The sequence below is a fragment of the Siphateles boraxobius genome, unplaced genomic scaffold (genome assembly GCF_051911475.1).
Source record: "Siphateles boraxobius isolate OS27281-9 unplaced genomic scaffold, OSU_SipBor_1 41, whole genome shotgun sequence".
NCBI classification, from domain to species: domain Eukaryota; kingdom Metazoa; phylum Chordata; class Actinopteri; order Cypriniformes; family Leuciscidae; genus Siphateles; species Siphateles boraxobius.
The window spans coordinates 29,300,735-29,327,228 of record NW_027509042.1 but is presented as its reverse complement, the minus strand read 5'-3'; the positions used below and the strand labels follow the sequence as shown (position 1 = coordinate 29,327,228).

The following is a 26,494-nucleotide window of genomic DNA, read 5'->3' as shown; positions in this document are numbered from 1 at the left end:
CTATTATAGCGCCACCAAGAGGCAAAATCTCACAATTTTTTTCATGTGTCCTCGGATTGAGCCTATACATGTGTGTGCCAAGTTTGCCAACTTCGGAGTTATAGACATTTATATGAAAAAACACGTCAAAAATGACTGACACGTGACTTTGATTGAATTTTACTACCCCTTACTATCAATATTTTGACATCTGAGCAGAAGCATTTAATTAATGACCTATGGTTTCAAACTTCTGTTGGTGGTTTCGTCTCGATCGGACTAACGGTTTCGAATATATCGGCAAATGTTTTTTAAGCGCTAAATCACAACGCTACACAAACCGTGAGACAAAACCTAGCATGTTTGGTATCTGTGGACTCGGCAAGGATTCAGGGACCTAACGAGATGACTCCCGTGAAAATAAGTCAACCACACCCAGAGTTATAAGCATTTGAAAAATAAATTTTACCACTAGGTGGCGCCGTTTCGAAACTTCTCAGGCTCCTTCAGGGCATCGTACTGATGACCCATACCGAGTTTCGTAACAATCCGTTCATGCATTCAGAATATATAGCATTTTAGCACATAATTCAAAATGGCCCGACAGCCAAAATGGCCGATCTGGAAAAATTGGATATCGCGCGACTCGTCGTGACGCCTTGAATCTAACGAGACCACTTTTATGATTTTTGGACAAATCGTGCAGAAGTTAGAAGCAAAAATAGCCATTTTCTGTATCTCCGGACCAGTAGGTGCCGCTGCGCCGAAACGGAGCATGTAGCCTCAGGTCATGCTTATAATGACATTTTACAAAGTTCCGTCTAAATACAATAAAGCGTTGCGGAGATACAGCCTTAGGTCTGTTTTTGTAAGCGCTATGTAAAATTAGTTTATCGAAATCGGTTAAGCGAATCAACTTGAATTCCATAACTTTTGGTCCCCACTGCATGAAGATGATCTGGTGCAATTTTTGTGAAATTCGCACAAACCGTCTAGGACGAGTTCGAAAAAGTAGTTTTTTTCAACAATTCAAAATGGCGGCCATATTTTGATGACGGAAAATGACGTAATGTGACCCAATCGAATTGTCATGAGCTCCGAAATCAGAGGAAAAAAATATTTTGTTGATAGGCCTTATGGTTCAAAAGTTATTAGCATAATAAAAGTGAAATTTTGGACAGGTAGTGGCGCTAGAGGGAATGAGTTAAACACACCAACATTGGTGTATTTAATGTTGGGACTGTCGTCTATCAGAATGACAAATCAAAACAACTTTTCCGCAAACGGTTCTATGGGCTGCCATAGACGCCCAGTCGGAAGAAGAGGAAGAAGAATAATAAGAACCGGCGCAGATACAATTGGTGCCTCCCCACCTTCGGTGCTTGGCCCCTAAATATACGTGTCAGTACAATGAATAGATATCACAAAAAGTCACAAATTGAGTCAAGGAGGCCTGAGCCGGAGGAGAGTGGCAGTCTCAGAAAAGATAACTACCCAAAGATAAAAAATAAAAAAAAAGTGCATTGCAGTTAGGTCCCAGTTTGAGATCTATCCTTCCTGATGTATTCTATGAAAGGGCCCCAGATCTTCTTGAACTTTTCTTGAGCTAGACATAGAGAACTGAATTTCTTCAAGGTGTAAACAGGAAACCATATCATTAAGCCACCTCTTGAAGCAAGTAGAGGAAACTGATTTCCACTCCTTTAGGATAACCCGTTTTGCAATGATCATACCAAACATGAGGGCTCGTTGTAAAGCGGATGGAAGAGCCAAAGATACTTCGGAGCAGTCCAGTATTACTAATACCCCTTTTCCACCAAAAACTAACTGGTTCGGAACTGGTGCTGGTTCAAAGTTGGTTCGGAGTTGGTTCAACTTGCGAACCTTCTCAGAACCTGTTTGTTTTTCCACTGACTAGAGCGCCCAGCGAACGACGTCGTTACATCACGGTGTACGTCGCCATACATCTTAGCTAGAAACGCTTGCATGTACAACATTACTTTGGGATTAACTCTAACTCGTGAACCAAGAAGACTTTAAAAACAATTGAAATATGTAAGTCTTTTAATCTTTTCCTTTGATATGTAATCTTTTCTGATTAGTTATGCACCCCTGTCTTGTGTCTTTTTTTTCTTTCTATTTATTTGTTCTATATTGTGACTGTTTTCTCCTTTGCTTACATAACGTTTTCAATAAAAAAATTAATTAAAAAAAACTAGAAACGCTTGCGCCAACTTTAAGCATAACAGTTACAATGGCGGACTACATCGTGTCTCTGCAAATGTTTCTCCTGGCTTTGCAATCCTATATTATGGTCAGAAAATATGTTATCTAAACCCGCCCCAAGCCCCCGAAGTAAGCATGATGTGGTAAAAGAACGGTTCTAGTCCAGCAAAGAGTTGGTGCCGCTTTGGAACCAGTTTTCCTGGCCGAGAACCGGTTCTTTGGCTGTCAAAACACAAAGAACTGGTTCGGCCGCAGGCACCGGCTCCAAACCGGCTCTCAAAATGCTTTGGTGGAAAAGGGGTATAAGAGACAGTCAGGAATCAGTTGTCTATTCTAAACAGCACTGTACAAACTGAAAATGTGGACCCAGAATTTTGAGCTTAGAGCAGACCCAAGAGTTCCATTAGTTGATTTACATTTATCACAAGTGGGGGAGACAGCCGGAAATAATTTGTTCTGTCTAGTCGTGGAATAGTGCAACCTATGAACTACTTTGAACTGAATAAACTGAAGTCGAGCATTAATTGAGCATGCTTTTATCTTGTTTAACCCTTTCGCCCATAGCTCGTCAGATATAACTTCGCCGGTGTCCTTGATCCACGCCTCTTTAATATGGAGAGAGGGGGTTGCCACAACAAAGAGATTAACAAACTGGGAGATCAAATGCTTTGGTCATATCAAAAAAGACATGTTGCATGGGGGTCACATCTAGGGCTGTCACTTTTGTGAAAAAATCCTGTTCGATTTTTGAGACATATGTGTTCATTGAATCGATTGTAAAATCGATTTTTCCATGTCTAAAGACGTTTCCATTTTCATCACCAAATATTGGCAAAACCATGGACAACTAACAGGCATTAGGACGAACGTAAAGAGGGCGATTGAGACGCGCACAAGTCAGCAATATTTCTGATGATTTATTGGCGTAAAGTTTTTTGCACAATGACAAACAGGAGGGCAAAATTCAAGGATTGAAATGAACACCTGCCAAATTCGGATAACAATGAACTTTGGCGGGTAACGCTGTCATATCACGAGCCAATTTGGCGTGTTTCTATGTTTACTCACTTTGCTGGGGAAGTTCGTGTAAGCCAAATCTGCATGGATTTAGCGCAAATACGCAACTCGTGAGTCCTCATGATACATTAAATACAGCGTATTGCGCAGAATCTGCGCATTTCTGGCTTGCTTGAACACACACGTCTCTAAGCAACAAATAACGGCACGCTTGTTCACTTGCACTGAAGTAATAGCGAATATTAAAAAGCATTTGTTTAACAGAAAAGACATTGTTATTTTCCAACATCCTACATGTTCTGTGTACTGTATTGATCTGTCTACCTAAACACATTTTTGGTTAAAAAGGCAGTTAAAATCGATTCCCTATTTTCGTTTTCGAAACTTGTGTTGGTTGGTCCGATCGATTGTGCAATCGATTTTCGAACGTAAAGTGACAGCCCTAGTCACATCTAGGCGAGAAAAAGTATGCTTGACAAAATTCCTAATTTGTAGATGACGAAAAAATTGGTTAGTAGGGAGTTTGAACTTAGCCTGGAGCTGGGCAAAAGATGCAAAGTGATTATCAAAGTAAAGATCCCTGATAGTAGTTAAACCTTTATCTGACCATTGCGTAAAGACAGCATCCATCAAACCAGGCTTGAAACAGGGGTTCTGACATATGGGGGCATGAATTGAATTTTCTGGGAGTTTCAGAATTAACTTGATTTGCTTTAAAATTGTAACCGAGTTGCAAAGTAAAAAAAAAATTTAATATCAGGTTTTGAGAATAGAATGGCTGACAAGGAGGCACCAGTAAGTGACACAGCATTACTAAGCTCAATCTCAGGCCATCTAGGGCAGGGTCCACCCACCTCTGCACCCCCAGGTGTGGACTGATTCCAGAAAACCCATGCTCTGGCATTGCAGGCCCAGTAGTGATGTCAAAAGACAGGCGGGCCTAAACCACCCTCCTCAGTGGGCTTCTGTTAGTGGGCCTTTGAGAGACGGGGGGGCTTGGAGGCCCAGATGAAGGGCATGATAATAGTCTAACGTCTTGAAAAAGGAAGAAGTGAGGAAGATGGGCACATTCTGAAATAAGTAAATTTAGGGAGCACGACCATTTTAACTATGTTGACACGGCCAATCAATGAGAGTGGGAGAAGTTTCCATTTATCCATCATGCCCTTGAGCCTGCCAATCAGATCCATATAATTAAGTTTAAAAAGAAGTTTTGGGGTTCTGGGGATGTTAATCTCCAGGTAGGAAAAGTAGTCATGAGAGACTCTGAAGGGCAGATTTAGAAGAAAACTGGAGTCAAGACTGCTAGACAAAGGCACAAAAACAGATTTCTCCCAGTTTATAGTAAACCCAGAGAGTCGCCCAAAGCCATCTATCAGATAAGAAGGGGTGAAAGTGATGTTTTTACATCTGAAAGAGTCAGAATTACATCATCTGCGTACAGACCGATGGTGCACTCGGATGTGCCGCACCTTATACCGGAGATTTGGGGGTTGGCTCTAATGGCTTTGGCCAGCGGTTCAAGAGCTAGAGCAAAAAGCATTTGACAGAGGCAGCAGCCCTGCCTGGTGCAACGGGAACGGGGTGGATCTTTCGTGGTTGGTTATAACAGAAGATTGGAGGCCATAATAATGCATTTTTAATATATTCATAAATTTCGACCCAAAACCAAATTTGTCAAGAGCAGCGAACATGTATCTCCACTCCACCTGGACAAAGGCCTGCTGGGCATCTAGTGAGATCACAGGAGAGTGACAATTTAGTTGAATACATTAAATTAAGCAAACACCTTGTGTTTGAGAAGGAAAATCTATTGGGGATGAAACCTGATTGATCAGGATGAATTAAAGTGCCAATATATTTGTTTAACTGGTTAGTCAGGACTTTTGATATAATTTTTTGGTCAGAGTTGAGCAGAGATGGGGGACGATACGAAGAGACATTTGTTTCGTCTCTGTCCTTTTTTAAAAGGACACAGATATGGGCGTCGTAGAGAGTATGAGGGAAGGTACCCTTTTTTACTGAGCAACTGACCATCCGAAGCAGGAGGGGGGCGATAACGTCAGTGTGCGTTCTGTAAAATTCTTTCCCAAATCCATCTGGACCACATGCTTTGCCACCGGGAAAGGAAAGAATAGCATTTCTGAACTCCTCCAGTGTAAATTCAGATTCCAATTCTAGTCTTGCGAAATCAGAAAGTACTGGAATGTCTAAAGTATGGAGAAAATTGGATATATCTGTATCCGTGGCAGTAGATCTGGAAATATATAGCTGTCTTTAAAAACTAAAAAATCTGTCATTAATCTGCTTGTGATCAGTTAATAGCTGACCGGTGGAGGAGGCAATTTTATGTATTGCCCTATCAGATATGACGCCCTTCAGTTGCCTAGCGAGCAATTTATCGGCCTTCTCACCCAGCTCAAAGTGCTTCTGCTTTAGTTTACGAATATAGTTCCCAACCTGCTCGCCCAAAATATGGTTATATTCATATTTCACTTTCAAAATAGAGCTAAGTGTGTCCTCAGTAGGGCTGGGTACCGAGTTCGGTACTTTTTAGGTACCGACCGAATTGCCTCGATACTACCGAGTATCGAAACATGTCTTGTTTTTCGGTACCAAGTTTCGGTACCTAAGTGGTTAATCTCGTCGACAGTGAAACAATAAACATGCAGCATGATTGGCTGTGGCGGAAAAACACTAGTTTACGCGGCTGCCCAGAGACGTGCCTCGTCGCACGTGAGGCTGTAGTGTGTGTGTGTAAGCGCAAGCGTCCAACCCAGATAGATAGAAAATATGTGGAAATGATCAAAAGTGTACCTTTGTACCCGACTCGATGCCATAAGCACACGATGCAATATTTTCGACAAGATAATTGCTGCCAAGACCGGTAACACGGTAAATCTGCACTTAAAAGCGCACAGAATACACTCAGAAAGTTTATCCGCCTTCGACTACAAGAACTGGAGCGCATCACATATAAACCAAAACTCAGCGTATAGGATACTTGCCTCACAGACATGAGAAATAGTTCTATATATGTTCAAAATATGTCTACTTTTAAACGAAACAATTAGAAATAAATAGTTTGATTACCTAATCCATATAGACGCGCGCGCGTTCACTAACGTTACTGCAGGGATGACGAGTCAGCATCGCAAATTCGCAATAATCATCTTTGCAACCAACACGTTTAGTAAACACTTGTTCATTAATAAACAATTAAAATATCTCCTTGCTATCGTTTCCCGACACATCCATAATCATTAGGCTACTTTTGCCAGTGCTTTGCGCAAGCTTCATGTGTGCTGAGCGCGAGGCACCCCGCACCCCAGTAGCCTATATTTAATTCAATTCACATTTATTTGTATAGCATTTTTTCACAATACATATCCTTTCAAAGGAGCTTTACAGAAAATGCAAGTGTCTAAATTAAAATTTATAGTGATCTGTTATCAGGGGTGACTGTGTGTAATGCATTTCAATTAATTTTCATTCACTTTCATTGTTAATGCATTAAGTTAAGGCAGAAACAATGAACTCATTGAAGTAAAGAATACATGTTGTTAAATGATTAGGAAACATAGAAAACTTTAGCATTGGTGCTTTTGTACAGACTCAAAATATGAGTGTAAAAAAGTCAACAAACTGAAAAAATAAGAGTTTTTTTTTTTTAGGTAATGTTATATTGATAAAATTGGTATCGAAAAAAGTATCGTTCAGGAACCGGAATCGAAGTCAAGGTATCGGTATCGAAAATTTTGTTACGATACCCAGCCCTAGTCCTCAGAACCTGTGTTTCGATAATCCTCCTCCAGTTCAGCTAGTTCAGCCTCAATATCAGTGCGACGCCTGGGCCTAGCCCTTTTGCGAGACAACTGATACGAGATGATGTGCCCTCTTATCACGCTTTAAACGACTCCCAAAAAAAAGAATCTGAGACAGCGCCATCTCGGTTGATATATAGCCACTGAACGTGTCATCTAAATATAGAGAGGGGTTGAATTTCCAACTGTAGTGAGTGGCATAAAGTATAAAATCAATCACCAATGAGAGGGGCGCATGGTCGGAAATTAAGATTGCTATGGTACGTTGAGCTTATTACATTCGAAATAAGTCTAGAGTCAACCAGCATATAATCAATTCTTGTGAAACTGCCATGCACGGGGGAGAAAAAAGAAAATTTCCTTTCTAAGAGGTTCAAGAAATTCAAGCATCAAGAACACTTCTGGTCGAATTCTTTCCATGTAAACAACATCTGGTGCTGAAACCAGCTTCAATTTATGAAGAAAAAGGGGGAGAAGACTGAACGGGAGTAAAGAATTGTTTGAAAGAAGCTGCGTGGGGAATTCGAACTTAAGTCATGGATTCAGCGGATTTAAAGCGATTGAAGATAAAGCGGGGAGTGATGTGAACTGCAACGACAAAACTCAATCAGAAAATTGATGGCGAGTTGGACAGAGGAACCATGTTTTGCGAAATTAGAGGAATTACTTGATCAGTTGAAAGATAAAGAAAAAATTCTCATAGAACATGACAAAAAAGTTGAAGCAGTAACTGAAGAAGTGGATTTGGAAGATGAGATAACTATAGCAATGGAGTATATGGATGCAATAAGTGTGAGGAGAACAAGAGTGAAACGCGCGTTACGCATGGAAGTAGAAAGCCAGTCTGGACAGAATGAGCATGGAACTGGATCTAGACCATATAGAAGAGACAGTCAAACTTCCCACGTTAGTCATTCCGAAATTTTCTGGGGAGATATGTGAGTGGCAAGGATTTTGGAGTCAGTACGAAACAACCATCCATGATAATGAACGTTTGAGCAAGACTGATAAATTCAGTTATTTGAAATCATTTTTTACCGGTACTGCAGCTAGTGCAGTGTCAGGACTCGCTTTGTCTAATATTAATTATGACACTGCCATTGACCTGACCTGATTAAAACCCGATTTGGTCGTAAAGATCTAGTGATTAATGCTCATATGAATAAGTTACTGAACATGACTCCCGTAAATCGAGCAACTGATGTGAGCGCTTTGCGCAAATTATATGATGACTGTGAGATAAAGGTACGTAGCCTTGACGCACTAGGGGTTGTAGCGGACACCTATGTAAGTCTATTATGTCCTATCTTGTTGAAAATTATCCCAGAAGATATTGCTCTCGAATTTACTAAATCAGAATCTGACAATGTTCTTAAAGAAAAGGAGTTGATGGACTTTCTGAAAAAAGAAGTGTAAAGCAGAGAAAGAACTGCAAATCTCATTCAGAAGAAAGAAGTGTTTCAAAAGGAAAGGAGGATTGCTGCAGTTGAAAAGGAGTGCGCGCCAGAGCGCAGGACTAAAAGGTTCAATGCCGGAAACCTAGCCTCCTCTGCCGCAGCATTCCATATGTCGAGTCTGAATGACAGTGACTGTTTGTTTTGTGGTAAGCATAATCATAGCTCTCCTGATTGTACTGAATCCACAGTGGATATTAGAAGAGAAAAATTGAGACAATTAGATAGATGTTTTGTATGTCTGGGGCCCAGACACATTGCGCGCAATTGCAGGGCGTACGGTATTGCATGTGCACAGTGCGGCAAAAGACATTATAAACAATTTTTAACCAACAGTCAACCCAGACACAAGAAGCAATGATAAAACCAGAGGTAGATACTGCCCAAGCTCAATGTTCAGTTTCGCCAGGTGATTGTAATGATAGAGCAGTGCTGTTACAAACTGCAACCGTTTGGGTAGATATGCCACGAAAAAGCCAAATTGCTAGATGTTTGTTAGATGGGGGGAGTCAACGTAGCTTTATCCGTGAAGATATTTCTAAAGCTTTGAACCTACCAGTAGTGGGTACAGAAATAATTAAGCTACACGTATTTGGTTCCGTAAATGCCAAAAGAATGACGGTAAAAAAGGTTAAGGCTAGTTTGAGAAACTTAAAAACAAATGTGTCTGTTAAAGTTGAATTATTAGAAACCCCAAGTGTATGTTCATCTAACATTAAAATGGTGAACGAGGAAATCAGACACTCTCTTGAAGCAAAAGGACTCCAAGTTGCGGATCACCCTGTGAGAGGCATGGAACAGGAAGGTCTTGGAATTCTCATAGGAGGAGATTACTATTGGAACATTGTGTCAGGAAACAGAGAGACTGAATAATGGACTTGTGGCTGTAGAGAGCAAATTCGGATGGTTAATTCAAGGAACTGTTTCCATCCCTGTAATGAATGTGACAACTGAAACAGTGGATGTAAATGCTCTGCATATCTGCGTCGGTGAGGAACAAGTACTGACTGAACAGTTGCGTAGTTTCTGGGAGACGGAGTCGTTGGGGATTACGGACATCAAACAGAACCCAGAGACGGATGCGTTGTGGAAGTTTGAGCAGTCCGTAAAGTACCTACAAGGTAGATATGAAGTTAGTTTGCCTTGGAGAGAAGAGAATATTAATTTGGCTACTAATTACTGTACTGCTAGAAATCGTTTGAACGGCCTTGTAAAATGTTTTCATAATAATGAGTTGGATGAGCAATATGATTACGTAATACAAGAATATATAGCTGAGGGAATTCTCGAAGATGTAACTAAAGTTGAGACCGAAAATCCAGTGTATTATTTGCCTCATCCCATAATTAAAAAAAGTAGGAGTACAACTAAGTTACGAATTGTATTTGATGCGTCATCCCATGAACGAAAAAGCCGTTCACTTAATGAATGTCTCTTAACGGGACCGAATCTGAACCCAGATTTGCTAAGCATTATGATAAATTCAGGCAGCATAGAGTGGCTATGATGGCAGATATAACGAAATCTTTTCTGCAAATTGGCCTGAATGAGAGAGACAGAGATGTCCTTAGATTCTTGTGGTTCAAAGAAAGACCCACCCCTTATGAAGAGATTAAGGTGGTAATTATGAGAATGATGCGTGTGCCATTTGGTGCATCAGCAAGCCCTTTTCTATTAGCTGCAACTATCAGACACCATCTTAAGAAATATGAAGAGAAATATCCTGAAGTCGTCAAAGTGTTGGATGAATGTCTATATGTGGACGATTTCATAACAGGAGCAGATAATGTGAAAAATTCACTCAAATTGTCTCAGAGAGCCAAAGAAATAATGTCCAAGTGCAAGTTTGAAATTATGCAAATGGAATACAAATTCCTCTAAGTTGCAAACCGAATGGAAACAACGAATTAAGGATGAGATAGTGGAAATCAGGCTTAAATCCACTTAAAGTTCTTGGTCTAACATGGAATAGAGTCACTGATGAATTCATGTTTGAAACTAATGAACTGATTGACTTTTTGCAGAATAAAAGAGACACGAAACGATAAGTCTTACAAGCAGCTGCACGTATATTCGATCCCATTGGATTTTTGTCTCCGTTTACCATTCAAGTCAAATGTCTATTTCAAGAGATGTGGGAGAGAGGAATTTCATGGGATGAAGATCTTCCCAGTGATCTCGCGCAAACCTGGCATCAATGGTGTTCAGAGGTACCCTATTTGAAAAGGATAAATATCTCACGTCGTTATGATAATGATGTTGAAATGAAATGTGACGAAATGAGTGTAAATACCACAGTTGAACGTGAGATTCATGTATTTACAGATGCCAGTGAGAAGGCCTTCTGCACCGCGGCATATTTGCAGTGAAAGAAATGGAGAGTGTAAAACCAGTCTGATCGCTTCCAAAACTAAAGTTACTCCATTAAAAAAATTGACACTACCCAGATTGGAGTTAATGGAAGCGCTTATCAGAGCAAGACTTGGAAAATTCATATCGAATAATCTGAATGTGAGTGAAATGTATTTCTTGACTGACTCTGATAACTTTTCATTGGATTAGGAGTAGTTCCAAACAATGGAAACCATTTGTGGAGAATCGAGTAATTGAAATTCAAAGTCTGACATCACCAGAAAACTGGAAACATTGTCCTGGAAAGGAGAATCCAGCTGACCGCGGAGCGTGTGGAATGAGCGCTCAAGCGCTCCAGAAAGAGACCATTTGGTGGCACGGGCCGGAATGGTTGAAAGACGGCTCGCAGACGCACGACACCGAATCTCAAACGATGAATGAAATTGATGTGATGGAGTATGTTGTTCAGAAAACAATGATTGATACAGACTGTAAAGTTGCACCGCTGTTTGATTTGAACAAGTACAGCGGACTCAACCGAGTTTTAAGAATCACATCATGGATACAGCGTTTTGTGCATAATTCACGGACACAGGAAAAACGCTATGGACCATTGTGTACAGATGAGATTCAGCAAGCAGAACAGTACTGGATCAAGCGAATTCAAACTGACAGTTTCTCAAAGGAAATGGATAGTTTTTTGAAAAATGATGATGTGAACAGGAATTCGAAAATTATTTCATTAAAACCATTCCTGGATGAATGTGGAATTCTGCGTGTGGGAGGGAGATTGCAGGAAACGAACTGGTCTTTTACTCAGAAACATCCGTACATCTTACCAGGTTATGATGTGTTTTCAGAACTTTTGATCACAGGGATTAAAGTTCTCCGTCGATACGACGGATTTCCGTCAATTCCAGTGTTCCCGTCTGTCCTTAATGTCTTCACTTTTCATAATGTTAAGGCCGTAAATAGGCTTTCATTTATCAAATAGTGTGATAAATGTCTTAATTTTAGTTTGAATAGGTCTTAAATTAAGGAAAGACGAGGTGTATTCACCTTGCTGAGGGGATGTGATAAAGCCTGGATTGGAGCGAAAGCATGTTCCTCTCTCCACTCTAACATTCTGTAATCACTTCGCTTATGATCCACTCCGGGTTTTCAATTCCCGCTCACGGAAAAAATGCTCCGTGTTCACTTAGATTTGGAGAAGTGCATGTCAGGTTACAGCTGATTTGTTGCGGTCCGAATCCGAGCGCGTTTGTTCCCTGCGCCCCCCGCAGCGTTGGTCACAGAACGCGGGTCAATATTGGCCGTTTCTCAATACCAATACGCAAACTTCGGACTTGCGTCCTTGATAGTTCGGACTTGCCAAGTTCGACTCAGGAGAAGGAACTCCCGAGGACGCGAGTCCGCTTATTCTGCAAACGGAACCGCGGCATTCTTAATCGCGTCACTCAGCTCCCTCTGGCTACTCCGGTTATCTCTTTATGTATATTTTAGGCAACAATAAAACGAAATATGGTATAAAATACAACTCTGTCTCTTTTCATCAACAATAAAACGAAATGTATACAAAACACCTCTTTCCATTTATAAATGAACATATTATCATAAACATATTAGGCCTATATGGCCACACAAATGTGGTTCAGACAACGCACATTGATTATCTTCACTCCATATATTTATAACTACACGAAATATAGAACACAACCCTGCTTTTTGTTTTCATTTTAAAAATATGAAACATTATTGATCATGGGTTGTATCATTTTATTTTATTATGCATGTACACATACAAGAGAATGCATAGTAAAATATATAAAGAATATTTTATATATTTTATCTTTTTGTTAAATGTCAGTTTTAATGATCAATAATATCCAGTATAAAAGTATAAGTAGCCTAATTTAAGAAGCTATACAATGAGAAATAAAGCAAACAATTCAGTCAAACATAAGTCAGCTCTCTAATAGGCTAAAAAGTTAAAGTTAAATAGCCTAAATACAGTCCCCTCCAAAAGTATTGGAACGGTAAGGCAAATTCCTTTTGTTTTTGTTGTTCACTGAAGACATTTGGGTTTAAGATCAAAAGATGAGTATGAGACAAAAGTTCAGCATTTATTTCCTGGTTTTCCCATCTAGATGTGTTAAAGTAACAACAGGTAGTTTTTTGCTCTCGGGCTCCCCCTACAGTTGGGAAACAGTATTGTCCTCTACTACTGTCGTAAACTGTCATACTACATGCACGTGCATTTGTTGACAACCATGATAGCCCTGAACACTGTAGGAGGAGGTCACATGCAGGTGTTCTCACGTGTGTGAAATGTCTTCATCCCAGGTACAGTGGCATATATTTCAGCATGTCATATGAATATAATTTCATGTGTTTTATTTTTTTATAACGACAAATGATCGCGATGATCACTTTTACAAGCCAGCGTCATTATAGTAGCCTAGTCTATTGGTTACCGTTTTTCTGAATCTATATGATACTTCAATGCAATCACACAGAAGTATTGCACAAGACAAATGATCGCGATGATCACTTTTACAAGCCAGCTTCATTATAGTAGCCTAGTCTATTGATTACCGTTTTTCTGAATCTATATGATACTTCAATGCAATCACACAGAAGTATTGCACAAGAACATGAGGGTGGAAGGGTGAGGGTGCATGAGGAACATGAGGGTGGAAATTATTCATCCGAAAAAATTGCGACAAGAATCCCGTTTGCCTCTGTATCTAGCAATAATCGGAAATTACACAATCAAGTAACTTTACACATGTAACAAATGAGAAGCTATGAACTCAATGATAATATTATTATCTTCCTCCTTTGTTTGTACATGTTGAGTAGACTACACTTCTTAAGTCAAACATTTGCTATTTGCATTTCATCGATTGCAAAGTTCCAATCAGAACGAGAATGCTAAAAGAACGAGAATAGCGTTTACTAGCTACCAGATTGATAATTCGCTACTCTACTATCATTACTTCATTCATGAAGATAAACGGAGGATAAAATAGCTTCCATAACATAATCAGGCAGCCAAAAAAACAAACAGATAGTATGCACGCAATATGCTTACTGGTCCAAAAGCATGACAGCCAAGTCAGCATCTGTCGGGAACCCCTCCTCCTCTTTCAGCTCACGCCAGCGAGAAAAAGCTGGCCCAATGTTGATCCTCGTTCTGCCTTTTATGCGATCACTTTCTCTTTTTCTCTTTTTGCTTTCCTCCGACAAAACCTTTGCTTTCTTTTTTCTCTGTGCTGCTTCGGCCATGACTGTATAAAATTTGGCTCGCACGTCCGACTTTAAGGAAGTGGTGGAAGTGACGTATATGCCGTAAAGCAGTCGAATTATGTAGTTCTCTTTGTTCGCCGGTTACTACCAGAAACCCGAAGTTTAAAAGTACAATTAAAAACGCTACAGACCCCGTCAGGCTATGGCAGACGTGTCATTCAAACTATTGTAAGTCGATGTACCATCACAAGAGACTTGGAAATGTATTATGAAGGTTGAAAAGTTACCTGTTGTTACTTTAAACAACTCACAACATACCACCCTTTGTTTGAACCCACCCATTTTTCAAGTGAGCAAATGTATTGGAACATGTGACTGACAGGTGTTTCTTGTTGCCCAGGTGTTGCCTTTTAGTTTGATTATACAAACATTAAATAGCTCTGCATGACTAGTCTAAGTTTTCATACTTGGTTCAAACCTATAAAGACTGCATTTCCTGTTAAAGAAGATAAACCAACATGAAGACCAGAGAGCTGTCTATGGGAGAAAAGCAAGCCATTGTCAAGCTGAGAAAAGAAGGAAAATCGACCAGAGCCATTGGAAAAACATTAGGCATAGCAAGCACAACAATTTGGAATGTCCTGAAAAAGAAATAAACTACTGGTGTACTGAGTAACAGACGTCGAACAGGTTGGCCAAGGAAAACAACAGTAGTTGATGACAGAAATATTGTGAGAGCTGTGAAGAAATCCCCCAAAACATCAGTAAGTGACATCACCAAGACCTCCACAGTGCAGGGGTGAAGGTTTCACAATCCACTGTTCGAAGAAGACTCAGAGAGCAGAAATATAGAGGCCACACCACAAGATGCAAACCACTCATCAGCAGTAAGAATCGGAAGGCCAGATTGAAATTTGCAAAGAAGTACAGAGATGAGCCGCAAAAGTTCTGGAACACAATCTTATGGACTGATGAGACCAAGATTGATCTCTACCAAAGTGATGGTAAAGCCAAAGTGTGGAGAAAGGAACAGCTCTTGATCCGAAGCATACAAGCTCATCTGTGAAGCATGGTGGAGGTAATGTCATGGCTTGGGCGTGCATGGCTGCATCTGGAACATGCTCATCAATATTTATTGGTGATGTAACTGATGATGGTAGCAGAAGAATGAATTCAGTCGTGTACAGAAACATTTTGTCTGCAAATTTACGGAGAAATGCATTGAAACTAATCGGGAGAAAGTTTATCATGCAGCAGGACAATGACCCAAAGCACACTGCCAACAAAACAAAGGACTTAATCAGGGGAAAAAAGTGGAAGGTTTTAGACTGACCTTAACCCAATAGAGCATGCATTTCACCTCCTTAAGAGGAGACTGAAGAGAGAAACACCCCGAAACAAACAAGAACTGAAAGAAGCTGCGGTAAAAGCCTGGAATAGCATCACAAATGAAGAATGCAACAGTTTGGTGATGTCGATGGGTCGTAGGCTTTGAGGCAGTTATTGCAAGCAAGGCTTATGCCACCAAATATTATATGTTATTTACTTTATTATTTGTTCCAATACTTTTGCTCACTTGAAAAATGGGTGGGTTCAAACAAAGGGTGGTATGTTGTGAGCTGTTTAACACATCTAGATGGGAAAACCAGGAAATAAAAACTGAAATTCTGAACTTTTGTCTCATACTCATCTTTTGATCTTAAACCCAAATGTCTTAGGTGAACAACAAAAACAAAGGAATTTGCCTTACAGTTCCAATACTTTTGGAGGGGACTGTATATAAAGTTATGAAACTTCACTTTGCCCTCAGCCACAACGATTTGCCATGAAACAAACTATATATTAATATAATTTAGCATTGTTTGGTCTTATAAGATAAATAAAAACATGCACTGAAAAGTTATGTAGATGGTTGATTATTTGTCAAGCTAAGTAATTTTTTTTCATAGATTAAAATAGCTTTTAAAATATGCAAACGGGCAATATTAAAGCGGTTTAAAACATCTCCCCTTAAAACGCTATTGGTCTCGACTATTTAAATAAAGTTAAAGGAATATGACTTTGCCTGAAAAAAAATTCAGTCAGAAGATTTTTTTCACTTTAATCCCTGTGATCAGAAACTCACATGAAGAAGTGATGCATTCAGGTCTACAAGCCACTCTCAGGCCTGATAGCGCTCCGGCGCCACGCCGGATTTCCGGCGTACAGACGTGTCTGCGAAAAAAAGAAGAAAAAAAAGCAACAGCAAAAGAAGCAGAGTTCGACCAATCATAGCGCTGGGTTCATTCCCCAAATAGCAAGCGGGTATGATTGACAGATGCGTAAGGCCTATCATTAAACAGAGACTGAAAATCGACAGCAATAAAGAATCCCGCTCGATCCTCTTCCACTCCCGCGGCCGCCTCTGACTGAGTTCATGAGCGAGGACAGTAGGCTACAGTAGTCACAGTACTTCTGACTCCTGTAGGTAAACGGGCTGAGGTGGATGTGGAAAGTTTAAATATTGTATTGAGTTAACTTAATCTGGGTTCTATTATCACACGGACTGATCGCAATCGCATGGGTTGTCTTAAAATACTCCGTCATTCATGTCACTCAGATAAGATGAAGACGTCATACAGCCATGCAAATTATAAAAAGCTTAAGTATTGATGAACAATAAATCTAAATAAAATTAAAATCGCTATGGCTTACTGATTATGAAAGTGCTGTGATTTGTGGATTAATTTACTGATAAGCGCGAGTCTGCAAACAGGCGTTTATTTATTCATTCTCAGTGTTGAGAAACGTAAGCCTGCATGTGTTACGTTATTGTGTTATAATAACTAAAGTACCTAATTATGTTACATAATAATTTTGTATGAAAACTAGCGCGTTACTTGTGGATAAGAAACCGTTGTATCAGTGCTGCACTCTCTCTCTCTCTCTCTCTCTCTCAATTCAATTCAATTCGCTTTATTGGCATGACTGTACATATTACAATATTGCCAAAGCTTGTGATACATCGTATAATAATAAAGAACAATAAAGTATTATAACAACATAAATTTAAATGTACAAATTAAATTAATTGCAAAAATTAACAGTGTAACAGATTATAATTTCTGTGAACATTTGATACCACAGTGTTTTAACATATATATATATATATACACACACACACACACATTACTGAGGGTCACTGTGGTGGACAGTAGGGAAACACACTGAGGTCAGATACACACACACACACACACATTCACCTGCTGTCTCTCAGGCTGTGGCATACACACACGTATCTGGCAGCCAGTGCTGCTGTGTGTCCCTCTCCCAGTATGATCTTTATCTGATCTACTTCAGTCATGGCTGTAAAGTTCTGTATTAAGTGAGTGAGTTTGTTGAAGTAGAGGTCTCTCTCTCTCTCTCTCTCTCTCTCTCTCTCTCTCTCTCTCTCTCTCTCTCTCTCTCTCTCTCTCTCTCTCTCTCTCTCTCTCTCTCTCTCTCTCTCTCTCTCTCTCTCTCTCTCTCTCTCTCTCTCTCTCTCTCTCTCTCTCTCTCTCTCTCTCTCTCTCTCTCTCTCTCTCTCTCAAACACAGACCGCACGCACAGAGAGAGATGATCATTGTAAAATGAAAATTGACAAACTGTTTTGTTCTTGGTTGTGGTTTTTTTCCTGTCAAAATGCCAGAAAGCATTTTTTTTAATCCATCCCGTGTTTTTAAAATTCGTTAAATGACGTACGTTTTACTATTAACACAGCCCTATGTCAGATTCTTCTAACATATAGGCTACTTGATATTCTTTTTAGAATAAGTGATTCGTTTTGCTATTATTGGTCCTGTGACAGGACTCCTGTCTATTCATTGTCAACTATTTTCTATAAGTATGTTTGTATTGGCTAACGTTTATTCAGCTAATGCGTGTCCTGTTTAAAACGTGCAATGTTCAAATGCAAAGACAGCACGGCTCAAATAAAAGCCCTTTTTTTTATCAAGTAGGCTATCATATTTGGATAATGGAATAACAAATTAATTAGAACTATCTTAAATGTACAAATGTTTTTTTTTTGTTTTTTTTTTACTGTTTTCTAGGGGTTTCTTAATTTTAGACTAGTTGACCAGCACACATTATTTTGCAATGCAATATTAATCATGAAAAAAATACATTGCAGTGCAGTGTAAGTGACATTTAGGATTTTGGTCGAATTAAAAAAAACTTTAGAAGTCAAGAATTATGAAGATAGGCATGTGTTTCTGTGTGTCTTGCATTCTCAAAAAATAATGAAAAAATATATGACAACAATATAAGAAGACTAGAAGAACAATCGATCATCACTTTGTGCCAGAAATTAGCGGAGGATAAACTCGCCATTACGCATCTGTCCCAGGGAAAAAAGTTCAGGCTCAGGATTTTTTTCTACTATCACCCCTGCACTCTTAATCAATTGAGAGAAGTGTACTGCATACTGAAATCCAGACAGATGACAAAGAGTTGTCAAGCGTTGTTTAATCTGCAGACGTGCACGTGTAAAGGCAGGCCAACAGGTTTGTGCACCATTACCAAAAGAATGCATTAACGAGGCTCAAGCATTTGAGATTACTGGAGTTGACTTTGCTGGTCCAATATATGTGAAACCAGAAAACAAGGCATATATTGCTTTTTTCACATGCGCAGTAACTCGAGCTGTGCACTTGGAACTTGTTTCTGATTTGACCACTGATGCGTTCCTGCTTGCCTTTAAAAGGTTCATTGCCAGACGTGGTATCTGTAGTGTTATTTATTCTGACAACGCTATGACCTTCAAGAAGGCTGAAAAGGATTTGAAATTCCTGTGGACCTTGATAAACGGAAAAGAAATACAAGAATTGTTTGCAAACAAGAGGATTTGATGGAAGTATATCGTGGAGCGTGCCGCTTGGTGGGGTGGCATGTGGGAGCGTTTGGTGAGATTTAAGACGTGTCTACGTAAAATAGTTGGTAGGTCATATCTCAGTTTTGAGGAACTCCAAACCCTGATGTGTGAAGTGGAGGCTGTGATAAATTCACAACCTCTTTCTTACCTGCACACAGATATTAGTGAACCTTCGCCTCTCACACCTGCTCATTTCCTGATCGGACAAAGAATGACTACTCTTCCTTCCTATCCGTTACATGATTCCAGTTTAGTGAAACTGACTACCATTCAGCTCAACAAAAGACTACAGTATCGACAGTTGTTGACTACTCAATTTTAGAATCGGTGGAAAAGGGAGTATTTGATGGAACTTTGTTCTGCACACCATGTGAGTAATACATGCAAACCATCTACATTTAAAATTGGAGATGTTGTATTGATTCACGATCATAAACAACTCAAGCATATGTGGAAGATGGGACGTATTGAAGAGACCTTTATGGGAAGAGACGGTAAAATTAGATTGTGTGCTGTCCGATTGCCGTCTGGATTTGTGTATAGGAGACCTGTACAATTACTCTACCCTTTAGAAGTGGATAAACATTGACTAATGACAAGTTCATCGGGCCGGAGTTTATGGCTATATTGCATGTCCCTAATCTATTGTCGTTGCAGCCTATTTTATTTACAAATGGAGACGCTCCCTCAAACTAGGGGTTTGTGTGACGTACGTTTCCATATATGGACATAACCTGTTGTAGTGGGCGTGGTTCATTGGAGTTCCTAGGATAAAGGGACTATGATGTGGAACACGTGGAAGGCACAAGGAGACTCCATACTGCAATTATCCTCATTCCCCTTTCCCCACACCACTTAGAGTTGTAAAGTAATCGAGAATAAAGAAAATTCAAGCATCAAGAACTCTTCTGGTCGAAATCTTTCCTTGTAAACAACAACATTAACTAATGTTTAAATTGCACCCACAAGAAGTATACAGTGTAAGCGATATTCAGAACACACGCTTGGTGAGATATAGATAGCAGGTGGGAGGGTATAAATGGTGCAGCATATAAAACATCAAACTTAAGAAAATCAAAAGAAAATACCATAGAGTGTTTATATGAAAAAGTAAACAAATTAAAACATATAGCCGGGGGTATCAATCAATATTAATGCAGACCTAAGGTAAAAAAAGAAATTGTCCCAGTACTGGATTTGTGTACCCGAAAAAGCACACTGTGTGAAACACTATTTAAACACATAACGTTACCTTATGCTGCATCAATGACCAACTGAAAGTAAAAGTTTGACCTGAACCTTTATCAAAATGCTGGAAAGAAAAATATCCAGTCTGGAAAAAAAAAAATATATCCATATATATATACATATCCATCTATACACACATATATATACATACATGTACATATACATACACAACGCTATATATATATACACAATGATAATAATTTCTAGGATTTAAGAGTCATTCGCTGGGCCTAAAGAGTTGGCAAACCGTTCAGCTTCAGCTGGAGACACAAACATCTTCGATGTGTTGTAGGCGATGTGGAGCTTGGCTGGAAAACGCAGGGAACATTTAGCATCCGCTTCGGTTAGCCGTGTAGTCAGGGAAAATGAAGACTCTCTCACCGTGGTAGTACAGAGGTGCTTGTTGACGGCTGAGTCGCAGTATTTCGATCATGTCCCGATTGTTGTGGACCTTGGCAGATGAAGAAACGTCGCCGCTCATTAGGCTGAGGCTTCGGTTTCAGGCTACAGTGGGCCCAGTCTATTTTTATGGGTCTGCTAAAGTTGTCTTGGCGGAGTAGCTCTGGGATCAGCTTAGAAACAAATTCAGTAGGGCTGCCTTTCTCCTCCCCTTCTTTGATGCCCACAATCCTGACATTAAGTCTGCGGGAGCGGCCCTCCAAGTCGTTCACTTTAGCCCTGAGGAGACGGTTAGCCACCTGTAGCTCGTTGCACGTAGCTTCCAGAGCTTTTATGCAGCTGTCACTAGCTGAGATGGCTTCGTCGAAATCATCAAAGCGGCGCTCATTTTCATTGTTTTTTTTTCTGAAGCGATGATAGCGTTACTTCAATTGCGTCGAGGCAGCCCTCCAAAGATTTCTTTAAACCATCTATGAGAGAGGTGATTTTCGCTACCTCAGCCCCGTGGTTAGCAATACCAGCTAGTATAGCTTCGTTGCTAGTGGCCGACGAACTCGTCTTGGATGTATCCCTCTGACATAAACTCACTTCCGACAGGCTACAACACAATTTTAAGGGCAGGTCAGCGTAAAATAATGTTAAAGTGCAATAATATTAAAGTAAAATAAAGGAGATGTCACGGAGCACGCCGAGAACACGTCTACTCCATCACTGCGCACGAGCACCCCCCCTGCACACTATTTAAGAAAATCCTCCTGGTACTTTTTTCCTTGGCATACTCTTTGGTTTTCCAACATCTTCACTTTTGAGTTCTTCACAGCAGTTACAATATGATTTTGAGATCCAGGTTTTAACTCGGAGGACAATTGAGGAATTCAAACGGTACTATTCCCAAATGTGTTAAAACCCATAGATGCTCCAGAAGGCAACAGTAAATTATGATCCAAGGGGTTATTTACACAGACATGTTTAGTTGGGTGTTATGTATTTAAAAAATAAATAAAAATTAGGTCAAATATATTCTCACATGTATGTACAACAGCCTTTACAATTTGGATAGTTCAATGGTTTGTAATGATGCACTGTGGTTTTTGCTAGACTGGTGCAATAGAGGATGTAACAGCAGAGGTGGGAGAGTTTATTCGTCTGACGACTCAGACTGACCTCCAGCTGGCAACAGGCAGAATGGCATTAGAGCTAGTGTCAAGATCCCAGACAGATGCCAACTTCTACCCTCAGGCTGTATTTCTACAGCTGTTGGAGACTCGGTACCTCTGCTACAGGTTAGACCACACATGATCAGCTCTGTGGAAACATTTGTCTTCCAGCTACTAGTGATGTTTGTGCATCTAGCTCATTGTCTTGTTTTTGTTTTGTTTTTTTTGTTTTGTTTTTTGGGAAATGCAGTGTGTGCCCTGATCTGCTGTCACTGGCCATGGTGAAGAAAGATTTCCATCTCTGTCAGATTGCTTTCCAAATTTTTCCTGACATTCCTGAAGCTGTCACCTGTGCTTGTCTTAAAACAATTCTCAGGTGAGTCCTGAACTTACCTGCTGCTGAAAGACATTCAGACCATTACACTTTTTTATAACTGAGCCACTGTAACCCAATAACACTAAGCTAGGGGTGGGCGGTATGACCAAAATTCTGTTTCACGGTGTGACTAATTTTATTTACGGTAACAATATTTTTCATGATATAGTTATTTATACATGTAGTTATTTTCGAAAAATCGACAAAAAGGGCTTTGTATAATAAACCCAAATACTTTAGAAATGAAAAAAAGTACTTCATCTTGTTTGATTTTTTTTTTTTTGTAAATATTTACTTTAATATTTCTTTGGTAAACTATTTTGATGGCTAAATATAGTAAACAAAACACACTCGTCAACTTTTTTGATGAACTACCCCAACTGATTGATATTAAATACAACTCATAGGTGCAATTAAACTTTAAATAAAGTGTTGCTGAATAATTTTTCAATCTCGTGTTATTGCGTTACTTCATTAATTAGGTTACAATATCTGAATATTTTATATTGAACTGTTCTATTCATAATAAATTAGTTACTTCCTTTTAATTTTGTAGGATATTAATACTAATTATGTTTAAATGTGTCCCCCGGTACATTTTTGCCATGTCAGCTTATTATACTGCGTTTAAGGGGATTATTTTGCTCTTTTTGTGATATCTGGCAACCTGTCACCTGGAGCTTTAATCAAGAGAAGTTCAGAAGTGTCAAGTTCATCAAGTTCAAAAGTCACTAGATGGAAAGCAGCAGTATGAAAACCGAACAGCAGCTACTGTTAGTGTATACTAAATAGTTTAAATTATACACACCTTGTAACTGCGTCATTCTTTTACCATAGCCCGGTGAACACTGACACACCGCGCTCCCTCTCAGTGTGTGTGCACTATAGACTGTAAAAAAAATAACATGTGCACGCGCGTCTTTGCATCAGTTAAATGTAATCGGTTAATTTGAGTGTTAATTTAAGTAGTAATCAGATATCGAATTAAAGGAAGATATTATCAGCTGGTTCAGTGGGCTATTGTTTATAGTTAGAATATAACTAGAGCTAAATATTTAGTAATTTTGCCTCAGATACAGGATTATACATTCGCTTTAACAAGCAGGTTGTTAATTACCACGGCAACCGCTTGCGTGTCATGCTGAATGCGATTTTTGTGTTTAAAAAGTAACTATACTATACATAACAGATGTAAAGATGCAGATAACTATACATGATTTAAGGTTATTTCTATTCGTTACAATATTGATATATGAACTGTTGTCAAGTAAGCTTCATGCATTCCCCATTGCGAACGTGCACTCCTCTAAACTGTAGCCTACGGGTGCTGCACTGCTAGCTGACTGCAGCACCTTTTCCCCTGAAAATATCCCGTTAAAAAACGGCCCTTTAGAAAATGTAATTTCTTTGTGGATCTGCTTTCTCTATGCTTCTTTGACAAATCTCAATGTCTCAGTCTCGAGCATGCTGCACGTGAGTTAACCACGGCCACTTATTTACATGTCGCGGTACGTACGTAAGTAATAAAAAATCTGTTACGGTTGACATTTTCTACCGCGGTAACGATATATACCGTCATACCGCCCTGCCCTACACTAAGCTTTTGATCATTTGCACAAATGTCTTTTTAAAGAGAACTGATGTGAAACTAATTTTATAAAAATCTTGTCTGACTGTAGTACTCCAGACTCTGAGATTGAGACTGTGAATCTTGACACAGAGAGTGTCATCTTCATGAAAGTGCTGACTTGGACACAAAGTGGATTGGAGGAGGAGGGCAGGCAGCAGAACGGCATCTGCCCCCCAGCAATGGAGACTGATATATCTGATGCCCCCAGCAGCATGCTACAAAGAGATCCTTTATCCCTGGTTATGAGCTGTCCTGTGGGGATACACAAGGGTGCTCTTCTGTATCCTTCATCAAAATGCTGTATTACAAAAAAAACATGCTTTATGTTCTTTTCCATTTTTGTTTGTTCTGGTTGCGCGTTTTCTTTAACCTATCGGATAGAAATGAGGTTCTGCAGACAGCGTACAGTAACAAGCCCCTGCTGCCACATCTAAAAGATCTCACAGTTCCGCAGGTCATTGTGAGTATCTGACACACAAACACTCCCACAGTCTTATGGACTTCACGGACACATAAGTGTTCAAGACTGCAAATTCACAAGAAGTGTAGCATTTGAGACCGGGCCTTTAACTCCCGTGTGAAAAAATAATGCCTCTCTGGACATTGGGCAGGATGTGGAATGTTTTATTTTAAAGCATATTGCTTATTTGTTGATTAATTATTAGTAGTTTGTTACAGGCCTAATGGGAAGAATACAATCTTTAATGACTTTTGCCTTGTCAATTCTTCTTTTTTTTAGGTCTTTTTACAGTATCTACTTTTCCTTTATCTCAAATATTCTCATGATGCCCACAAACAAATCCCAACTCTGCGGACACCAAGTTTTTCTCAGGTCTGTCATCAAACAGTTTTAAACAATTATATTTAGTTTCCATCTGTCTAACCTTTTTTAACCTTTAACGTTTTTTCTTTTTTTTTTTTCAAAAAGATAATAGACTGGATTTGCTTATTACTAGATGCTCATTTCACAATCTTGGCTGTGGCACCAGAAGCCAAAAGATTGGTGTCTGATCTTCACAAGTTTGTGAGATCACAGGTACAGCACAGGTCCTTTACTGCTGATTGGAAATGACAGTTCTTGCATGGTGTGAAGCTGAAATAACAATGAAATCTGTTCCTTTTCATCCTTTTTCAGGTAAAACTGTATGCTGAACTGGGAAAAATTGAGGGAAGTCTTCAAGTGCTCAAAGAGTCCAAACAATCTGAAGATTTTGGCATGTACTCCATAGAAGTAATTGAGCTCTTTTAGATTACTTGCACAGATCATTTTTAATAAAATGCTGACAATGGCTTCCATTTTCTGCCAGTTTTCTTGGTTTGTTTTTAGAAAAAAAATGGATTGAAATAAAAAATAATAATAATCCAAAGTAATTATGAAATAATGACTGAAGTAACGCTTTCCAGATTGTTCTCTGAAATCTCTTGCAAAATGTTGTCAGTGTTTTCAATACATATGCATAAAGTTTTCAATAAATAAAATATGGTACAGACTTGTTTAACACTCTTCATTCATGTTCTATAAATTAATTGAACACTAGAAATGGCCTCTACTGCACTACTGAACTTGTATAAATCGTGAAATCTGTAAATCAAGTCAACTGCAGCCTAATGTTTAAACGTAAATAAAAGGATATCATTTGATAAAAGGTCTTCAATCAAAGGAGAACAGGCCCTGTTGGTCACAGGAATGTCAAACTGCTTTAACACCACCTTCAAAGTTTAGCTTCAACCCTAAATTAATGAACTGCTGAGTAGGTTTAGAGTAGACAAAACCACACAAATTCAACAGTTTAAATCGGGAAGACATTAAGTTTTATAAATGTATGCTATAAACACTTGCTTTAAGTTTTCTGTCATTATATAAAGTTTTTGATAAAAACTTGACACCTGCTGTCAGTGAACAGTCAAATGAAATATGAAGACAGTTGGTGTGATTCCACTCTTACAAGAGTCAGTTCGATTCATGTGTCTGCTGAAGGTTAAATTATGAAAGTGCCCCCCCCCCCCCCTTTTTTTTTTGGATAGACATGAAAATGCACATTCCGAACTTAAATGGTTGCAATTCAAGAATGCTTTGAAATATAGATGTAAGATTGGTCTTGTTTTAAAGAATACGTTTGGCAGATTTTTTATGAAAAAGTACAATGTATTTTATTATTCATATTTTATATAAAATATATTTTTTCAAAACATGTTGTACTCTAAAACTGCAAGAAAATCAAAGCCAAAAATCTGAACAAAATTCTAAGGTTGATATCTCAGAAAAATTCTGAGATAAAATTATTGACAGTCCAACATTGTGCATCGCAGTTGTTCAGATCCGATTTGTGTGTCCTTTGCCGCGCTTTCATTTTCCAGAATGTCTACATTTGTTTCTATGGCAATGACGTTGTGTTGGCAGGTATTCGGCAAAAACAACCGCCACATAGAGGGGTTTGCAATACAGATGTAGTCTTACTTACATCATGATGTGTAGCCGCTGCGCTGGACTACTGTTTTATGAGGCAGCGGAAGAAATGTAGGAGACTGGAATGCGTTGCTTTATTCCGAGCTGTCGTCTTCGGCTTCAAAACGTGATGTGTAATCAAATCACTGACTTGAGCATTAATCACAACAAATAGGTTTATATTTAATAGTTTTAACACTAATAAATCAAAGTTTCTAGATGTCTTAGTTTTTGACGATAGTTTCC

At 39.2% G+C, this 26,494-nt stretch overlaps 1 protein-coding gene across 3 annotated transcripts in view; it reads left to right on the top strand.

The window, feature by feature from the left end:
* The window catches only part of nol11 (nucleolar protein 11), a 140,150-nt gene extending 114,860 nt beyond the window's left edge, over positions 1 to 25,290 (top strand). For all 3 annotated transcript variants that reach the window (XM_077199108.1, XM_077199110.1, XM_077199109.1), the window contains 7 exons: positions 21,738 to 21,922; positions 22,047 to 22,172; positions 23,852 to 24,082; positions 24,184 to 24,262; positions 24,542 to 24,634; positions 24,731 to 24,838; positions 24,938 to 25,290. In XM_077199108.1, coding sequence (XP_077055223.1) covers positions 21,738 to 21,922; positions 22,047 to 22,172; positions 23,852 to 24,082; positions 24,184 to 24,262; positions 24,542 to 24,634; positions 24,731 to 24,838; positions 24,938 to 25,051 — 936 coding nt within the window. In that variant the 3' untranslated portion in view covers positions 25,052 to 25,290. The remainder of the gene's footprint in view (positions 1 to 21,737; positions 21,923 to 22,046; positions 22,173 to 23,851; positions 24,083 to 24,183; positions 24,263 to 24,541; positions 24,635 to 24,730; positions 24,839 to 24,937) is intronic.
* Positions 25,291 to 26,494: the final 1,204 nt, after the last annotated feature.